Source organism: Rana temporaria, chromosome 11 (assembly GCF_905171775.1).
Source record: "Rana temporaria chromosome 11, aRanTem1.1, whole genome shotgun sequence".
Taxonomy (NCBI): Eukaryota; Metazoa; Chordata; class Amphibia; order Anura; family Ranidae; genus Rana; species Rana temporaria.
The window spans coordinates 21,244,707-21,264,974 of NC_053499.1; the positions used below are offsets into that span (position 1 = coordinate 21,244,707).

Genomic DNA, 20,268 nt, shown 5'->3' on the forward strand with positions numbered 1-20,268 from the left:
TTGCTCTTTAAAATCTTCAAAATGTATTGATTCTTCATAAAAGACACAGACAACAAATGGATACAGCCAAACATAATTATTTACATCAACAAGCTGGTATTTTCTTCTATTTTAAAAAAAAGTCTACTATTTTACTCAGCTTAAATGTTTCCGCAGATTGTCCCTTAGTATTTTTTTTTTGGAAAATATTTTTTATTGACATTTTTTTTACAACATACAATCCACAGTGATATACCATACAAGGTAATCATTTACATATAATGCGTTCATATAAGAGCCTTGAACATATCCTTGGAACTGTGGAGTACAACTTGTGCAGAAACACACAGTGACTATGTGTCCCTTGGTATTTAACGTTGTTGTGGCTTTTATAAAATGTAAATCAGTGTAGTGATCTAAAAAAATAAAATAAAAGCAAAACAAAAAAAGTATCCATGCAGGTATATCCATTTATCTATCAGATGCCTTTTATTATAAAGGAGATATTCAATGTTTGGAGTTGCAGCATTTACTTGAATGCATTGCTTTCATCTATAGAAGAGCTGCAATAAGAGCAGTTCCCCTGAATGCTTTGACTATAGTGTCCCTGCTCTCTCCCTCTCCCTCTTGTCTGCTCAGTGACTGGTCTGTCAGCTTCTGCTGGGAGATGAGCAAGAGGTGGATATAAATATCGTGGTCAGTGGTAAAGTGCTATGGCTGAGCTGTTGGAGAAGATCAACACTTCAGACAAGTCCCCAGCAGCTAACGACAAGTTGAGATCAAGTTCGAATAAACTTTGCTCGAGTCAACCCCCTTTTAGAGAAGACTCCATGCAAGCTAAGAAAACCCCACCTCCTTTTGAGCTAAGCAGTTGGTTTCTTTGATCTAAGTATAAGTGGAGCTGGAGTTGAGGTATTTTTAGAGCAATTGACTCCTTAAACCACGTGTGCCCACGTTGATCAGGATGACTGTTCAATCGGCGCTCGTGCCAATCCTACTCTTGGTGCTGGTTTCGGGGATGGTACACTGCATGCCGCGATTATCTCCCCAACGAAATGACACCCTGGAGCGACGCTGGGAGAAACTCTACTCTAAGCAAATGGCTAGGATGCCGGGAGAGAGAAAAGATGCAAACCGGGAAGGTGACTATTTGCTGGGCATCAAGCGCTTGCGACGACTTTACTGCAACGTGGGCATCGGATTTCATATTCAAGTTTTGCCAGATGGAAAAATAAATGGGATGCACAATGAAAATAAATACAGTGAGTATAAGGTTTTTCTTTCTATTTTGCTTAAAAATATATAAAATGCTTTTTTTTTTTTTTTAATGCAACAATGCTGTTGATGGTTACCTTCCTTTTTATTACAATGCGCACGTTCATTTATAAATGTACTGATTATTTTATCATCTTGTGAAATCGCCCAACGTAGATTAGTCATGCTGATTTCACTCGATCTCGCTGTAGTGCCTAAAGCTTAGGGCAAATCTGCCGAACTTAAGATAAAGTTAATTGTAATAATTAAATGAAGCAGTAACAGGAAAGTGACACTTAAAGCAAAGACCGGATTGTGTTCTGCTTGGTCTGTGTTTCGCGAGATTAGTGTCATTTAAAATGTGATCTTGCCTTGCTTGTTTAATAATGTTATATTAAAAGAATTAAAAAGTGATAGGTCAAGTGCTGCAAAGTTTGTATTTACCATTTTTATTCAAGGGGAACTAATAAAGGCTTTAGAAGCTGTGATAATCTCTCATTTCAGTAGTCTGCAAAGACTCTTCTTCTGCAGAGACAAAATTCTTAAGCCACGAGCTGATGTCAGGTGCTGTGTTTCAGTACATACGTGACGGACAGACATAGAAACTTTGGAGAATCAAGTAACAGTTGTCACTCAAAGATGTAGGTTTGCAGAGAACATGGGAATTTTATATTGACAGTGAGCTACAGAAATACAAGTATGTTCACAAATGTGTAAATAAATCAGTAGGATTTTTACTTTCTTAGCACAGCATACTATAACTGAACACAACATAGTATTAAATTATCCCTAAAACTGATATTAGCCTTATAAAAATACGAGTACAAGAAAAGTTGGAAAGCTTATAGTTTTGGCATATATATCCCTGAAACAGGTGATAATCGGGCAGATCAAGTTTGAGGTTGTGCATTTAAATATCTTTAGCGGATCTGTACAGTCTATTACAGTGTTATATATATTATAATTTCCATTCAGCTTTATAATGATATTGGAAACTGACTTTAATTGGCTTAAGAGGTTTGACTTAAGACAGTGGGGGGTTATTTACAAAAGGCAAATCAACTTTACACAACAAGTGAAAAACTACAAGTGCAAAGTGCACCTGAAATTGCACTGAAAGTGCATTGGAAGTGAAGTCGCTGTAATTCTGAAAGGTAGATCCGAAATGAGGGGAAGCTCTGCTGTTTTTATTATCCAATCATGTGCAAGCTAAAATGCTGTTTTTTATACTCCTTGAATGTTCCCCTCGAAACTACAGCGACTGCACTTTCAGTGCAATTTCAGGTGCACTTTGCACTTGTAGTTTGCACGTGTAGTGCAAAGTGCATTTGCCTTTAGTAAATAACCCCCAGTATCTACATAGATTTGTTCTAATTTGTTCTAACTCTGTATTCTGAACAACTATCATTATTGATGCAGTGTATATGTATATATATATATATAATATATATATATATATACTGCATCAATAATGACAGTTGTCTAGAATACAGAATTAAAAAAAAAACACGATATTGAACGATATTTTTTCAACGAAATTGTACAATATAGAATGCAAGTTATGTTGTGCTGTATTTTTTCTCAGTTATGACATGGTATTTTTCTTAATGGCAATCCATACATTTAAATTGTATGTATTATATGATGAAACAAAAAAATGTATTACCAGTAATATTTTTTCCAGATTTAATATCTCGAAAAATTTAAGTCAAAGAGCAAAATGATAGCAGCACATGCTGTAAAATAATGCATTGTGTATATTTCTACTATCTTGTGTCCCTGGGATACCCACCCTGTAAATGTCTATGTATAGTGGTGACTGCAGTGTGTTTCAGTGCTAATCTGAACTATCATCAAAAACAATAGGTGCAGTAGGGCAGTGGTTCTCAACCTCAGTCCTCGAGTACCCCCAATGGGCAATTATTTCAGATTTTCCTTTACTTTACATCAATATCAATGACATGGTATTAATGAGAGCTATTTTATCTAAAGTAAGTTCCCAAAACATGGCCCGTTGTGGGGTACTTGAGGGCTGAGGTTGAGAACCACTGCAGTAGGGCACTACCTCTGTCAGCTTGCAGTAAATGCATTTGAATGCATCAGGTTATGAGAGTGTGTGCTGCCTCTGTTGTCACCACACAAAACCTGACCTGTGAGCAATAAAAAAAAAAACACAAATGCCAAATCATTCATCTTGGTGGAGACTTTGCATGTATCCTAAGGCAATGCATCATACAGTAATGCATGCTAACCATATATCGTGAAATATGATTTATAACTGTAACTTTCACAGCAGTGAAAGATGGTTTGTAACTGGTTGCTATGGTTGACTGCCAGGTAACTTTACATGGCATCCTTACTTTAATGAATAAGCCATCATACCTGGTACTAGAATAAGGAAAGGGATGGTCGGCACTCAGGATGACATCCAAAATGGTTTTCCTTTATTAAATACATGTACAGAGATGTAAAACTTCCTACGCGTTTCGGACATTAGTCCTTAGTTATACCTGGTACTACATCCACTATCCATTTTTCTCACATAGGGGTTTATGCTTGAACAGTTATAGTTAACTGAAGTATTTATAAAGGGTGAAAGATCTAAAAGCTGCTATTGTTGCCTGTGATGTTCAGAATTCAAGCCCAGCTGGGAATCTCTTAAATACAGAAAAGCACCATCTTGTCATGCAGGAATTTAATTGAGGAAATCACTCTGTATCACCAGTGATTGTCAAACGTTGTGTATGTTTTGAATGTTGCAGCTTTAAGGAAAAAACGTTTTGATCAAAACACGTTACTGATTTTGGACCTGTAAATAGTTTCTGGCAACAATTAACCTCCCTGGCGGTCTTCCCGAGACTGACTCGGGGTTTGATTTTCCTGCTACGATCGGTAACCCCGAGTCAGTCTCGGGCTCGCCTCGCTGAATCCACAGGCACTTTTTACTTACCTTGTCCCTGGATCCAGCGATGCCACCGCGCTGTGTGAGCGAGCGGGACCTCGCTCGATTCACATAGTGCTTCCGTGTGACGCCGATCTCCGTTCCCTGCGACGTTACGACGCACGGGGACGGAGAACGGCGCCAAATTTAAAAACGTAAACAAACACTTTACATACAGTATACTGTAATCTTATAGATTACAGTACTGTATGTAAAAAAAACACACCCCCCTTGTCCCTAGTGGTCTGTCCTGTGTCATGCATGTCATTTTATATAATAAAAACGTTTCTTTCTGCCTGCAAACTGTAGATTGTCCATAGCAACCAAAAGTGTCCCTTTATGTCAAAAATAGTTTTAGATCAGCTAAAAAACAGCGATAATAAATTATAATCACTTGCAGAATTGTGCGATAGCGATTTGTGGGGAAATTCGTCATAAAAAAAAAAAAAATAATGACAGCAACAATTCTGCAACTGAGCAAATTTCAGTGATTTTAATTTGATTACATTATTGAATAATTTTTATTATAATTATATTATTATTTGTTATAATTATTTATAATTATTTATTATATTATAATTTATAATTTTGTTTTTAAAAAAATGTCATACCCGGGATGCCTATTAGAATCTTGTTTGGTCAGATTTAAGTGAGTTATTTCTAAAAATTACAGACCTACAATATAAAACACCAAATTTCCTTGCAAATAATGGTACCGCTTTCAGCACCTTTTTTCTGACAGAATCATACCGCCAGGGAGGTTAAACAAGTGTATTGTTAGTCAAATTACCCTCATCTACGCATGTATTCAAGTGCTGTGAGCAAGCTTATGTCACTTTCCACAACAGCACTGGGATACATATAGAAGCAGATTGTAATGAAATCATACACAACAAAGTGATATCACTTACAGCCTACCATAATGAAACTGGATCAGAGAATTGACAGCCATCCAATGCATCCCAAGTATCTGAGACTTTTATGGCATGCAGAAAATACCATGTACCTGCCAGGAAGAAAAGAAAAATGAATCAAACATTTATTATTATATAATACATTAGTAAAGAAAAAGCTTTTCACACTTTCTACATTCATAAACAACTTTACATGCGATGACACTGGATAAGTCAAAGAACTTGGTTATGGGGTGCTATCCTTACACCCCCTGTATATACAAGTGAAGTCTGCATCTTTTCTTAAAAAAAAGGTGGATATCATATTTTAAAGCTTCCTTTATCAAGAATGTTTTCCTCTAAACCAGGGGTCTCCAAACTTTCCAAGCAAAGGACCAGTTTATTTTCCTTTAGGTTTTAGGGGGGCCGGACTGTTGCCAGTCTGGGGTAGAAAATGCCCTAGCATCAGTGCTCCATCATTGATTTTAGTGGGAGAAATAATGCTTTATTGTTGGTATCAATTAGAAGATTAGTGCCCCGTTGATGGAGTTGGCAGAGGGGATGGTGCCCAATTTGTTGGTGTCAGTTAAAGGCAAGATAAAGGCAAGCAAAGAGCCAGACCTGGCCCCCGGGCCAAAGTTTGGAGATCACTGCTCTAAATCATGGGACTTTATTAGTAAAATAAATATAGCAATGTCAAAATAAAACATAGAAGTCTTCCTGGTATTTATTAGAAATGTAGTCATAAAAGAGATGATGCCATTGAAACATCAGATGTCTTAAGTGAAAAGGTTTTGGACTTTTTTCAGTTAGAATTGCCATGATTATTGTCTGCTTCTATTTATTCGAGCCTGAAAGACTATTTTATTAGATCAGAACAGAAGGTATATTTGTACATTGGATAAATCAGTGCATTTTGAATTACAGTTTCTACTGCCCCATACATACCGTATTTATCAGGGTATTGCGCGCTCCAGCGTATAACGCGCACCCCTAAAGTGGACCCGCATTCCTGTAAAAAAAAACATTTTAGTACTTACAGTTTTGGTGTCTTGCGCGGCGTCCATCGGCGGCCTCGTCGGGTCCGGCGTCCATCTGCGGCTTCAGTGGTGTCCTCCTCGTCGGGTCCGGCATCTTCTGCGGTGTCCTTTCCGCTCGATCCCCGCTTCCCGCGCTGAGTTTGAACTACTGCGCCGGCATATACCGAGCGCAGTACACTCGTGTATAGTCGGGCAGGCTCGGCTCCTCTCGCGGTCACGTCCTGTGCGTCCTGTACGTCCAGGACATGACTGCGAGAGGAGCCGAGCCTGCCCGACTATACACGAGTGTACTGCGCTCGGTATATGCCGGCGCAGTAGTTCAAACTCGGCACGGGAAGCGGGTTTCGGCATATATCGTGCACCTACGATTTTGGCCTGAATTTCAGGGCAGAAAAGTGCGCGGTATACGCCGATAAATACGGTAATTTGGACTTTTACCATAGGTGCCAAATATCCATAATGAAACACTGATCTAGCCATGTTTGTCTTGTAGTCATAGGTGTGCACAGCCTGTTAAATTATGATGTGCACCCCAAAGCTCAAACACACATGTGTGTGTGTGTGTATATATATATATATATATATATGGCAATGGACAGTGTCGGTAGAGAAGAGGTTGGTGTCAGAAGGGCACAGATTGGTGTCAGTAGTATATTTTTTAAATATGTTTTTATTATTTCTTACAATAATTTTTTATTTTTGTTCTTTACAATTATTTTTAGGAGCCCCATTGGGGGGCTTTGGTGAAATATCAGGAGTCTAAACAGACCCCTGATGTCTCACTTTTGAGACAGAGAAAGGGACAGAAATTCCCCAGTACCTTTCTCTGCAGTCAAGCAGCAGGGGAAATCTGCCCAGCACAGGGTTATTAGGGTGTGCCCAGGCACACCTGGCACATCTATGCTTGTAGTAAAATGAAAAATGTCCAGAAGCTTGGAAAATAAATGCCCACCGCTAATGTCACTCCTATCTATAATATCAATAACATATTCCAGCACTCAGACTACAGTAATACAGTATAACAAACTACTGTGACCCCTTTAGCAGATGTACAGAGCACTGGATGGTGCAACCCACAACTTAATGGAAGCTCTTAAAGCACCTCAAGACACTCTGGCAGAACGTTCAAATCATTGATCACGGATCATCATGCAGGTACTGTTCTTCTTTCTGTCTGGATTGTGCCTCCAGTGCCAACCTGTATGTCAGAGAGAACCACAGTCATGTGAAAAGAACAAAGTTTACAAATGCCAACCTGACTAGTGAGATAATGATCATCTCACTAGATAGAACAAAATGATCTGATTGTTAGCAGTCAGGTTGACATTTGCATCCTTTGCTCTTTTGACATTACTGCAGTTTTCTCTGAAGTGACCCTGGTGGCATACTCCAGAGGAGGAAGGGAACGCAACCTGTGTGGGGCTGGAGATCTTGGTTATTGCTCTAAAGGTTTGTTAGGAGGAGTATCTTTAAACACTTGCATACCTTACATTATATTATGGGTCCCACCATTCACTATGTGTACTTACATGTGTTTCAATCTGTACATCTGTCAAGGATATTGTAATTGAAATCACGAGTGCTGAGTGAAATCTATTATCGATAAATATTAATACTAGTCAATTTTGCTCCTCAGCTGAATATATAAATATTTTCAAAATCAGGCCTCCTGCACCTTCAGGCCCCGTACACACGACCGAGTTTCTCGGCATAATTCAGCCAGAAACTCGATCTGAGCTGAATTCTGCCGAGAAACCCGGCGTGTGTACACTTTCGGCTGAGGAAGCCGACGAGCTCCTCGTCGAGCCAAATAGAGAACATGTTCTCTATTTCCTCGTTGTTCAATGAGGAAAGTTGGCTCGCCGAGATCCTCGGCGGCTTCACACAGAACTCGACGAGCAAAACGATGAGTTTTGCCCGTCGAGTTCCTCGGACGTGTGTACGAGGCCTCAGAACTAGAAATGTTGGATAGCCAGATCTGGCCGTAAGTAGACAACAGTATTTATCCATAACAGTTGACAATAGTGAAAGCGGTACAGAGTAACTAATGTGAACAATGGGAATAATGACATAAATTGATGAATCTGTCTAAAATCATTAATGTATAAAGAAAAGAAAGAAAAAAGTGGCAAACGTGGTAAAAAAAAAAAATGAATGACCTTGATGAAAGATTAAAGGTAACACTTTGTGATGTTTTCTTTGTAGGTTTGTTGGAAATCTCACCTGTGGAAGTCGGAGTGGTGAGCCTGTATGGTGTTAATAGTGGACTATTTGTTGCCATGAATGGAAAAGGAAAGCTATATGGATCAGTAAGTAATACAAACCTATTTTGTACTTTTGAATACAAGTTCATTAGAGAAATTTATCAAGAGTCATAATTAGGGGAAAACTGAAATTTGTTAGGAGAGAATTGTAAAGCAACAGCAAAGACTGTGAGACATAAAGTAGGTCTAAAAAACTTGAAATGATACGGGTTGGGAAAATTTGGCCCCCCAGAAGAATGGCCAGTGACAGCATTCTGTACATTGCTTGCATGAATTGTTGCAACACGTGGAAAGTCTTATTCCTTTTTCTATAGAGAAAAGGGAATAAACAGATATTTGCTAACAGAATATAGAATTTGTGGTGTGATAACATACATATCTTTCATGACAGTGGCTAACCCCTCATATTACCTAACTACAGAAACAGAAACTGTGAAACTCTCATAATGCCCTTTTTTCCTGAGCTGGCTAACGCATGAGCTAATGGTAACTTGTATACTTCATTATAAGTGGTTGGACATGTAATGCTGTGTAGTTCACTGAATACGTAAGTGGGAGCTTTTAATAACATGAAAGTGGAGTAGTTCCAAGCTACCACTTGCATACTCCAAAGTACATGCCATTCCTTGCATTGCTAGCTGGGCGATTTAATTAATCTTGTCTGGGGTAAAATGGGAACAGCTCCCTGTGGACCATTCATGTTGTAATAAATCAGACTATACAATAAACACCATAATTTATTACCTTTTGCATGCGGTTATAGGATTCTCCATGACATTTTATTTTCCATATTTATGTAGTACATATTTATTACATAGCTCTTGTAGAACCATTCACATTAGTTCCTGCCCCAGAAGAACATAATGTATAATGTCCCTATCACATTCATACCACTAAACACATTCCACGCCAGTTCACCTAACAGTATGCTTACTGGAGCGTCCATAAGTAATCCACAGAAACATTGAGAGAAAAGAGGAATATCATGCAGATATTACTTGACCTTAACCAATGTACCGTATTTATCGGCATATACCGTGCTTTTTTGTCCCCTTAAAATAAGGGGGAAATCGTGGGTGCGCGATATACGCCGATACCCGCTTCCCGCGCTCAGTTTGAATGCCTGCGCCGACATATACCGAGTGCAGTACACTCGTCTACATTCGGCCAGGCTCGGCTTCGCTCGTGCTCACGCATAAACGTCACAGAGCGTGAGCACGAGCGAAGCCGAGCCTGGCCGAATGTAGACGAGTGTACTGCACTCGGCATATGTCGGCGGAGGCGTTCAAACTGATCGCGGGAAGCGGCGATTCGACGGGGAGACAGCGCGGGAGAAGCCGGGAGGACACCACCGAAGCCGCAGACGGACGCCGGACCCGACGAGGTCGCCGATGTTTTTTTTACAAGAATTGCGGGTCCACATTAGGGGTGCGTGCTATACGCCGGAGCGCGCAATACCCCGATAAATACCTTACTTAAAAAGAAGTGGTTTCTTCTGTCAAAACCTACGTCACCAATGGATACAGTAATGACGTGGGGGTCAGCAGGAGGAACCACAGAGCACAGCAGAGTACTATGAGATTGTCACACCTCCACAGCACAGGCAGGGGGAGAGTTAAGTACTCCCCTTCATTTTTTGAAAGGAGATATTTATATAAAACATTGACTTTAGTAACAAGTTGCTTTAAAATGTATGTTTAGCTTCTCATTTCCTATCTGGTAAAACCATTGTCACAGAACAGAAAGTGAGGGTCAATCTCTCTAATGAAGCCCCACATAGCAGTTAAAACATGGCAAGGGTTCTAACCTTTCCCCACACTATCCAAAGATTTATTTTTTAGCTTGACATTCACTTTAAAGTGGACCCATCATGAAACCTGCCTATCTACCTACATCAGCGCCCAAGGTGCTGGCAAATACCTTCCTATTCGGTCAAACTAAACTTATTCTTCAGGACAATCTATATTGCCCATACACAATCCAACAAATAGCATTATTCCAACATGTCAGCACTTAGTCATGGTACTCCACGTTCTACAATGAAATAAAAGAGACTGCTGAAGCTCCCACATTGCATTCTGATACTGGGATGTTTTTATATATCCCCATTTTTATACTTCATATGCTTCCTACAGGAAGGGGAAAGCAAGATTGATTTAAGCCATGACAAGAAACTTTGGCCCGGATTCACAAAGGATTTACGACGGCGTATCTCCAGATACGCCGTCGTAAGTCCGAATGTAGGCGTCGTATCTCTGCGCCTGATTCAAAGATTCAGATACGCCTCACTGTTGCCAAGATACGAGCGGCGTAAGTCTCCTACGCCGTCGTATCTTGGGGTGCATATTTACGCTGGCCGCTAGGGGCGCTTCCGTATATTTCCGTGTCGAATATGCAAATGAGCTAGATACGCCGATTCACGAACGTACTTGCGCTGTTTACGTAAGGCGTACGACCGGCGTAACGTTACCCCTCATAAAGAAAGGGTAAGTCATGTTAAGGTATGGACGTCGGAAACGTCGGAACAGCATCGTTTTTTACGTTGTTTGCGTAAATCGTACGTGAATGGGGATGGGCGTAGGTTACGTTCACGTCGACTAAGCATTGAGCCGGCGTAATTTAGGGAGAAAATTTGACGTGATACTGAGCATGCGCGCGCATGCGCTGTTCGTTAGGCGCGTCATTTACGTGGGGTCACGATTAATTTCCATACAACACGCCCCCTACCAGCCTACTTTGAATTACGCAGGCTTACGCTGGCCAATTTACGCTACGCCACCTCAACTTACGGAGCAAGTGCTTTGTGAATACTGCACTTACCTGTCTAAGTTGCGGCGGCGTAGCGTAAAAAGGATACGCTACGCCCGCACAAAGATACGCCCAGATACGTGAATCTGGCCCAGAATCTGTCTAAAAATGGCCATATACAGAGCAAATTCATCAAGAACCAGATGAAAATTAATCCATGGGTGGCCCTGTCGGCACCCTCCCACCCGACATCCTTCAATCTGAAAATTGATAGAGTTGGGTAAAAAACTGTCCGCCTAACAACCGCTTCATCCAGTCTGGTGCAGCCATTGTTTGGGTATTCTGACAGGCGTGGATGCCAGCTGTCAGAATACAATAGCTAGCAGGGAGCATTTCTCCTTTCACGCTGAACAAGAGAAATATTAGAGTGCACAACCAACTTAAGCCTGTATGAACTTCAGCAGTTCGCCCAATGACCAAAGCCACCCACTTTCACCCACAAATACGATACCACAGTCACAACATCAGTTGATAATCGCCTGCCTATGGTAGCACCATATGCTTTCCTTCTGATCACACTTGATGGTAACTATCAACTGTACATGTTAGAAAACCATTCCAATCATTATTATTGCCCTCTTTGATTTGCTTAGCTGACAGGGCCTACATCCTTATTACATATCTTGTCCATTTCTTCTCACTCATTATAAACATACATTAAGGATTAAGCAGTGGATTCGTGTTTATGAAGCAATCTGCACAGGAGTAATTTACAAACAGCAAATAGACAGTGCACTTTGAAAGTGCAGTTGCTCCAGAGCTTAGTAAATTATGGGAAGCACTGCTGACTTCTATCATTCAATCACGTGCAAGCAAAAATTCTGGCTTTTTTTCCTTGCATGTGATTGGGTATTCTTTGTAAAGTGAATCTTTACCTAATTTACTAAGCATTGGAGCAACTGCACTTGCAGAGTGCACAGTGGATTTGCCTTAAAGTGATATTAAAGGCAGCCCCAATCCTCCTCTTCTCGGGTCCCCCGAAGGCGCTCCTGGCCCCTCCCTCCTGTCGAGTGCTGGAGCTGCTGCTCTGTGTGTCCATTGACACATGGAGCATGGCTTGGCCTCGCCCCCACTCTCTCCTCATTGGCTCATTGGTTGTGGTTGACAGTATGGAACAACAGGGTATTGTGTGGGATTATATCGGTGCCAAAGGTAGTAAGAGAGCGGGAGTAAACCCATTGATTTGATACATTCCTGGTATGCCAGAAATGCTAACTGTCAGGCCTCGTACACACGACCGAGAAACTCGACGGGCAAAACACATCGTTTTCCTCATCGAGTTCCTTGTTAGGCTGTCGAGAAACTCGACAAGCCAATTTTCTCCATTCCCGTCAAGGAAATGGAGAACATGCTCTCTTTTTGGCTCGTCGAGTTTCTCAACAGTTTCCTCTATGAAAATGTACACACGACCGATTTCCTCGGCAAAAACCAGCAAGAAACTTGCTGGGAGATATTTTTTTGCCGGGGAAACCAGTCGTGTGTACATTTTCGTCAAGGAAACTGTTGAGAAACTCGACGAGCCAAAAAGAGAGCATGTTCATTATTTCCTTGACGGGAATGGAGAAAATTGGCTTGTCGAGTTACTACCTTTGGCACCGATATGTACAGAAACTCGGTCGTGTGTACGAGGCCTCACATTGGTTGTGCTCTCAACAAAACTGTCAAACCATCCAATGGCTGGTGTCATAACTGATCACAAGTGTAGCATCATGGCAGTTGAAGATTAAACAGAGGCCAAGATGGCAGCATCCATGGCTGTAAATGATAGGAGGGTTTACTTCCACTTTAAATATAAAACATATAAAGTTTAATCACAAAAGGTTAAAAAAGGGTTCAATAAAATGTATATATATATATATATATATATATATATATATATATATATATATATATATATTGCATCAATAATCATTGGTGTCCGTAATGTGGATGGTCATAACATGGTATTTGATCCCAACATGTTTCGCCAAACTTGGCTTCTTCAGGGGATTTTTAGACCACCACTAGTCAAGGGACTATAATAAAAACAAAATCATATATTCAATCGGAAAAAAATCATTGGAATAATACATACAAAACTATTCATATCGTTTTTATTATTTATTCACTGGTGACTTTCATTGGTGGTCTCTTTTCAAAGGATGCCCCCATATTATCTTATAACCAAGCAGAATCAGAATGGGTCATTTTAGAATATCTAACTCAAATATCACATAAAAAAAATGGAACTAGATTCACCCAAAACACTCCTAGCATTTTATGTATTTGAACTTTTGAGTTTACTCAGTTATGTTACATTTTATGATGCACAGGAGTGCTAAACAGGTCTGTACTTTTTATTTATATTTTTCTACAGAAACAATTCACAGATGATTGCAAATTCAAAGAGACACTTCTCCCAAATAACTACAATGCCTACGAATCAAGACGATACCCTGGAATGTACATCGCTCTAAACAAAAATGGAAGGACAAAAAAGGGGAACAGAGTTTCCCCCACAATGACACTGACGCATTTTCTGCCTCGGATTTGACGACATTTTTCCCCCCGAGGACTCCTGGGAACAGGCTGTGGGGAAAGAACTTGGTGCACTTTGAAGACAGTTAAATGCAAGAGCTGATGTAACATATTTAACTTAATAATTTAAGTCTGTATATATGGTTCAGGAGAAACTTTATTTATAGCTAATTACTTTTGTATTTTTCCCTTAATATTTTATTTTCTCTTTTATTGGGGCGAACTGTAGTTTATTAACTTTGAGAAACTGCTGGATGGGCCTACAACGTGTTGCTATGCAATGTGCTGTGAGTCGCAGCAGTAGCGTTAAAAAGTTGGTGCCATTGCTGAGCTGCTAATCTCGACAACCGTTTTTGTACTGTTTACAAGCTGCGCACAATTATGTCAGTGTGCACATATTTCTTGGCTAAAGCAGATAAGATGAAACAAGTGTTAGGCTGAAGCTACCAAATAGTGTTTCCTCCGCTCAGTTACTATTAAACTGAAGGAGTGTCAGTTTACCTCTTGTACAGAAAGATCAGTGTGAGAAGAGGACTTCACAAATCTGTTTTTAGATCTGTCAGTGATGAACTCTGAACCGCTCTGACAGTCAATCTTTGCTATGTCTCCACCGATCACATGCCTCTTAACCCCTTCTTTGGTAAAGGGTCTAGCACTTAAAAGTATGGATCTATCGGCTTGAGGCTGAAAACGATAAGACACAAGTGATTTTAGGTGCTATTGAGTGTACTGGAGCTGGAGGACGTCTTAAAGTCGGATGTTGCTTAAAGGATAGCCATAAAACCCTCTCAGATATCATGTGAAGTGAGCAGTAGGTGAAAATCTAAACAGAGTACAACATTTAAAGCTGAACTTTGGGTAAATAATCTTCCATTAATAGGCGATTGCAGAGGGTGTGCCAGGTGTGCCTAATCACTATGTGCATTGCCAATCTCCCCCTCTAGTTGGCCCCCTGCAGTGCTCCTGGTTTCCCTCCTCTCCCCCATGCTGCGGAGATGTTTCAGGATGGGGAGCGGCTAGTAATTTGTTTATTTTCTAAATAAACACAGTGAACACACTCACTTGCTGTGTGCATTCATAACTGATGCATAGTAAACTATTTAGTATGCATTGGTTTGTAAATGAAAATAAAGTCACTCAGCACAGAGCACTTCCCCTTCAGTCACTTCCCTGTGCAGCTAAGGCCTCGTACACACGACCGAGTTCCTCGGCAAAAACCAGCAAGGAACTTGCTGGGAAATATTTTTTTGCCGAGGAAACCGGTCGTGTGTACATTTTCGTTGAGGAAACTGTTGAGAAACTCGACGAGCCAAAAAGAGAGCAAGTTCTCTATTTCCTCGACGGGAATGGAGAAACTTGCCTTGTCAGAAAATTGGCTTGTCGAGTCTCTCGACGGCTTCACAAGGAACTCGACGAGCAAAACGATGTGTTTCGCCCGTCGAGTTTCTCGGTCGTGTGTACGAGGCCTCAGGCTGCAGAGAAAGGTATGTGTGTTTGAGCTTTGGGGTGCATACTAGGGATTGACAGATTATCAGTAAGGCCGATTATTGCAGGCTGATATAAGCATTTTACAGAAAAATAAGTATCAGTCGCAAACTAGACCGGTTTTACCAATATTGCTAGAAGGGGTTTTTACTGGTGTGATGCATGCAGCTGCAGCTTTCCAGATAACTGCCATATTAAAGGCACCAGTTGAAAAAAAATATGAAGTATTCAAAAACGCTGATCTTGACATTTTAAATACTTTCAAGTGCAGAGGAGGAGTTTTATCGCATTGGCACTGAAAAACGATATTGGTTGATCCCTAGTAAATACCCTAATGCAATAGGCTGTGCACACCTATGCTTCCATTTAAATAGCTCTTAATACCCACAAAGTCTATTTTGTGCACCAAATGGCTTTGCAAGCCAAGATTTTAGCTTAAAAAGTAGCAATGACTTCATCACTGTGCTTTACATAGCCTGTATAGGGAGTAAAGTTGTGGAGGGACCCATCAGACTCCACCCACTACAGGCTGTCCGCAGGAAACTACAGGAGGGGGCAGAGACAAGACCAGTTACCCTGAACAAGGAAAAAGGGCAGCAGTGCCCGGTCTTTATTATAGGAAGCTGCACAGAGGCAAAGTTTACGGGATTACTGCACAGATCTGAAAGAAATAGAATAAAAGTGAGAATACACCTGGCTCTTTTGGTTAGACAATATCCAGAGTTCAGCTTTAAAATATATCTTTTTCTTTTGTTTGATTGTTTTGGATAGAATAGGGGAGGGTTACATCCTCTGTCAGGTTATGACTGCCGTTTTTTGTCCCTGCTGAGATTTAATCTCTTTATTTGTCATGGTGATCATTGTCACCGGGACAAAAATTAGTGGGGAAACCTACAATTTCACTGGAACAGGAATATAGGTGAAAATCTTCCAATGGGTGATCACTTGTTTTGGATAGAGGGGAGAAGGCGTATTGCTACCTCTGCCCTATTAGGCAGATTCATCCTCTCTGTGTCCTGTTTACCGTAATCATCAAAAAAATTTTAAAAATGTAACATTTTGGGTTGTCCCCAGAACAGTAATAGGGGAAATCTTCCAATGGAGACATGGAGGCACTAGTTCTGGTGACCTGGAGTGCCCCAAGAGATTCCCTTAAAGTGTAACTTCACCTTTACAGAAAATCTGTAAGGTGAATTTACACTGGATCCCCCCTCACCGGTCCCATGGTACCCGAGTTCCGCGATCAGCCGATGTGAGACATCAGGTCGCCGCTTCACCGGTCCAGGGATTTTAAATCCCTGCGGCTTTCTGTCCTCTTCTCCAGCACTGGCAGAACGGACTAGGCGGGTTCTGAATGCCTCCTATACATACATTTACGAGGTACGTTTAGGAGATTAAGCCACTGGGATTTCAAACCGGTGAAGCGGTAACCGAATGTGTCAAAACGGGTAATCGCAGGACTCAGGTACCGCGGGACCGGGGGGGGGGGGGGGGGGGAGGGCATGGGGTCCAGTGTAAGTTCACCTTACAGATTTTCTGTAAAGGTGAACATACCCTTTAAATTGCAGGAATTTTCCCTAACTCCCTGTTTTGGCTATGGGACAAGATGTGAAGGGAAATCTCCCCAATGGGACAACAATGGCAAAAATAAACCTAACTCTATCCAAAATGAAAAAAAGAAAATGTTTTTTGTCTATAGTTCTACGTTATTACTAGTACTTGTGAGAAAAAAAATCATTACTTTACTTTAGAGAATTGTTTCGACATTTAATATGTGTATTTGTAAATGTTGATAACAAGGTTGCATACCCAAGAATCCAAACCTTGCTGCTTCCTATTGCTCATTCCTGTTAAAGTTTACCTGTCTCTTACAAAATCTGATGAAGAGATTTTCTTTTGTCTGTGATACACCTAGTCGATCAGAGTCTAGTTTGGATGGAGTTCCTCTGACCTAATTCTATATTAGTTGGCACATTCTTCTGGGCCTCAGAGGAACCCCATGTGCATCCTCAACTTAGGGTTGCCACCTCATCCGTTTAAGACCGAACCCCAATGAATTACACAGGTTCTGTGGCTGATTAAGGTGGTGTAAATAAGGACCTGTGTAATTAATGTGTGTTCAGGGTTTAAAGGGATGAGGTGGCAACCCTACCTCAACTATGTCCCATACCCTGAATGCTGAATGGAATTCAGTGTGTTCCATGCCATACATGCAGGAAATCTCTGTGTATGATTCAACTGTGAGAATGAACTAAACTGAAACAGATACTATAGGGGCATGAGATACCTTTGTACCTCAGGCCCTGGTGTGGACAATATGTGGACAACATGTGGACAATATGTGGACTGCATGTGGACAATATGCTAAGAAATGACAGGGCGCCTGCAGGCTGAATCCACCGAATAACTGATTTCTCCAGGGATGGGGCAGGTGCATTCTAAAGCTTTATGACACGTCTACCTCACTCACTATCTCTCCATAGGACTTGTATTCCTGCAATCACGTCTTGGAAATCTATTTTTCTCCATATGTGGCCAAAAATGTACTCTAGGTAGAAGGCAGTGCTGACTATTTCAGCCTTGTCACGTTTCACTATCACTATCTTTACCCCGACTTACTTTTAGTAAGGATAATCATGGTAAAAATATTTGCAGGCAGCTGTTGGTTTGCACTATATGGTCATCGAGTAACCTTATATTTTTCATTATATGCTTTGCAAACGTACAGCCATCTATTTAGGACCGGACTGTTCCTAAAGCCAGTCTGTTCAAACTGCTACCAGTACAAGAATACTCCTTTAATCCTTCTCAATCCAGGAGGGTTCGGTTTATGGGCTGAAATATTGTATATCACCGATCAGCTGGAACAGGATGTATAATGACATGCTACTTTAACTGCCAAATTCTTGCTTACATTCCTTATTAACTCTTCCTTCCAATAGTCATACTTCAAGGATATCTAAACCCACAAACACAATTTTAAAGCAGAGCTCAAAGCAGAAGCATAGCTTTATAAATTCTGAATTGGAAAAATAAATAACCTCTGGGCAGGTGTACTGGACTGGAAAGAAAAGTGATCGTCACAGATAATTTATATATTTGTATACGTATGTATCGCTGTACTTCCGTTATGGTGCGGGCAGGAGAACTGTCACTCTTGTACAAGGAAGTGATCCTGTCATTTATCTGTCCCTCTTCTGCCCTTGTACATTCACAGAATGTCTATTATTCTTTGAACCATTCACAAAATACATGGTGCTCTGTGAAAGACAAAGAAGGATAAGGGGCGGATAAATGACAGGATCACTTCACTGTACGAGAGTGACAGTTCTCCGCGCCATACTATAAATATAGTGATACAAATATATGAATTATCCGTGAAGATTTGAATCAAAAAGGGCTGGCATCTCGGATGCTCTTGAATAGAAGTACTTTATTGGTTACATGGGTACAGGCTATATGCTAATGCGTTTCGGCTAAAGTTGATAAAGGCTTCTTAGCCGAAACACGTCAGTGTATGGCCTGTACCCATGTAACCAATAAAGTACTTTTATTCAAGAGCATCCGAGTTGCCAGCCCTTTTTGATTCAAGTATTGTATTTATGGGGCCTGAACATCCTGGCTAGAGCACCGGATTACAGTTCGTGGACTTCTATATTTGCAGTGGAGCTGGGGTAACATTTTGTTTATTTTATCCATGACGGTCACTATTTCCAGTCCAATACACCTGCTCAGAGGTGACTTTTCTACATTTAGGGATTTATAAAGACGTGTTTGTGTCTGGAGCTTTTGCTTGCAGCCTACCAATCTGTAGATGTGGTGGCTTTATTTGTTTTCATTTTTCGGGCTGAGAATATTTCTAGCAAGTACAACAAAAATACCTGTTTATCCTGCCAGATTTCCAGTGTCTTTGTAAATTTCTGTGCACTGAACTGATATTTAGAAAAAAATGTTAAAAACTTTCCCAGCTATGTTCTGTTTACAAGACCTCCTTCCTGTATCACCATCCTCCTGGTGATCAGGATAGCAGGGGGTGTTTGAAGTCCATATTAGGAGAGCAGCCTAGGGTGACAACAAAACTCCTCCAAGGATAAAATACAGTAAACCCTCGTTCACATCAGTGTTAATTTCGTGGACTACAATGACTAAAACATTTTAGTCGACTAAATTAATAATATTTTAGTCTACTAAAATACGACTAAAACTAGAACAATTGAGATGACTAAAACAGGACTAAAAATAAAATGCCATTTTAGTCAAAAGACTAAAACTAAATTGAAACTTGACTTCAAAATGAACACTGGTCTGTAGTGCATGTTCATACCTCAATACCAGAAATATTAACATATTAGATTTTTCACTCCAGCAGTATATAATGAGTTTGGAAATTGTAGAGAAATGTTAACTAATGCATTACAATTTAATTACACCCATTAGATTTTAGTCCACTAAAACAAAGGACATTTTAGTTGACTAAAATGTACTGGAGATTTAGTCGACTAAATACGACTAAAATTGCAGAAGGCTAAAATGGGACTAAAATGCCATTTTAGTCCTAAGACTAAAACTAAATTGAAATTGAAATTTGCTGCCAAAAATAACACTGGTTCACATTGAATGCAGCCTTCAAATCACGCGACTTGCACAATTTCAAAGCCGCACGTCAGTGCGACTTCAGGTCCGACTTGAAAGACATTGGTGCTGCTTCATGCACAGAGATCTATGCAGGTTGCACCCGAAATCGCCAAAAGTAATACAGGAACTACTTTTTTCAAATCGATGCAGCACCGCAAAGTCGGCGTCACACTGATTTGAACAGATCCATTGCCAACAATAGGGTATGACCTGATCTGTCAAATCACATGACAAGTCGCTCCAATGTGAACGAGGGCTAAGTGTTGTCACCTTTGGGCAGGATGTATGTCACTGATAGAATAGGTGAAAATAAAGGAAAAAAGCCTGAAAAAAAGGCAGTTCCCATGATCCCAGATCCTCTGGATCAACTGTGGGTGAAGGATTGTGTATATGGGATTGTATTTTTTTTTTTTTTTTGGTTTTGGTTGAACTAGATGGACTTGTGTCTTTTT

At 40.5% G+C, this 20,268-nt stretch overlaps 1 protein-coding gene across 1 annotated transcript; it reads left to right on the top strand.

Moving 5' to 3' along the window:
• Positions 1-551: 551 nt before the first annotated feature.
• On the top strand, positions 552-13,835 carry FGF4 (fibroblast growth factor 4). The gene is made up of 3 exons (XM_040327805.1): positions 552-1,241; positions 8,313-8,416; positions 13,536-13,835. The coding sequence occupies exons 1-3, from the start codon at positions 944-946 to the stop codon at positions 13,710-13,712; spliced, it is 579 nt and encodes a 192-aa protein (XP_040183739.1). The 5' UTR covers positions 552-943; the 3' UTR covers positions 13,713-13,835.
• Positions 13,836-20,268: the final 6,433 nt, after the last annotated feature.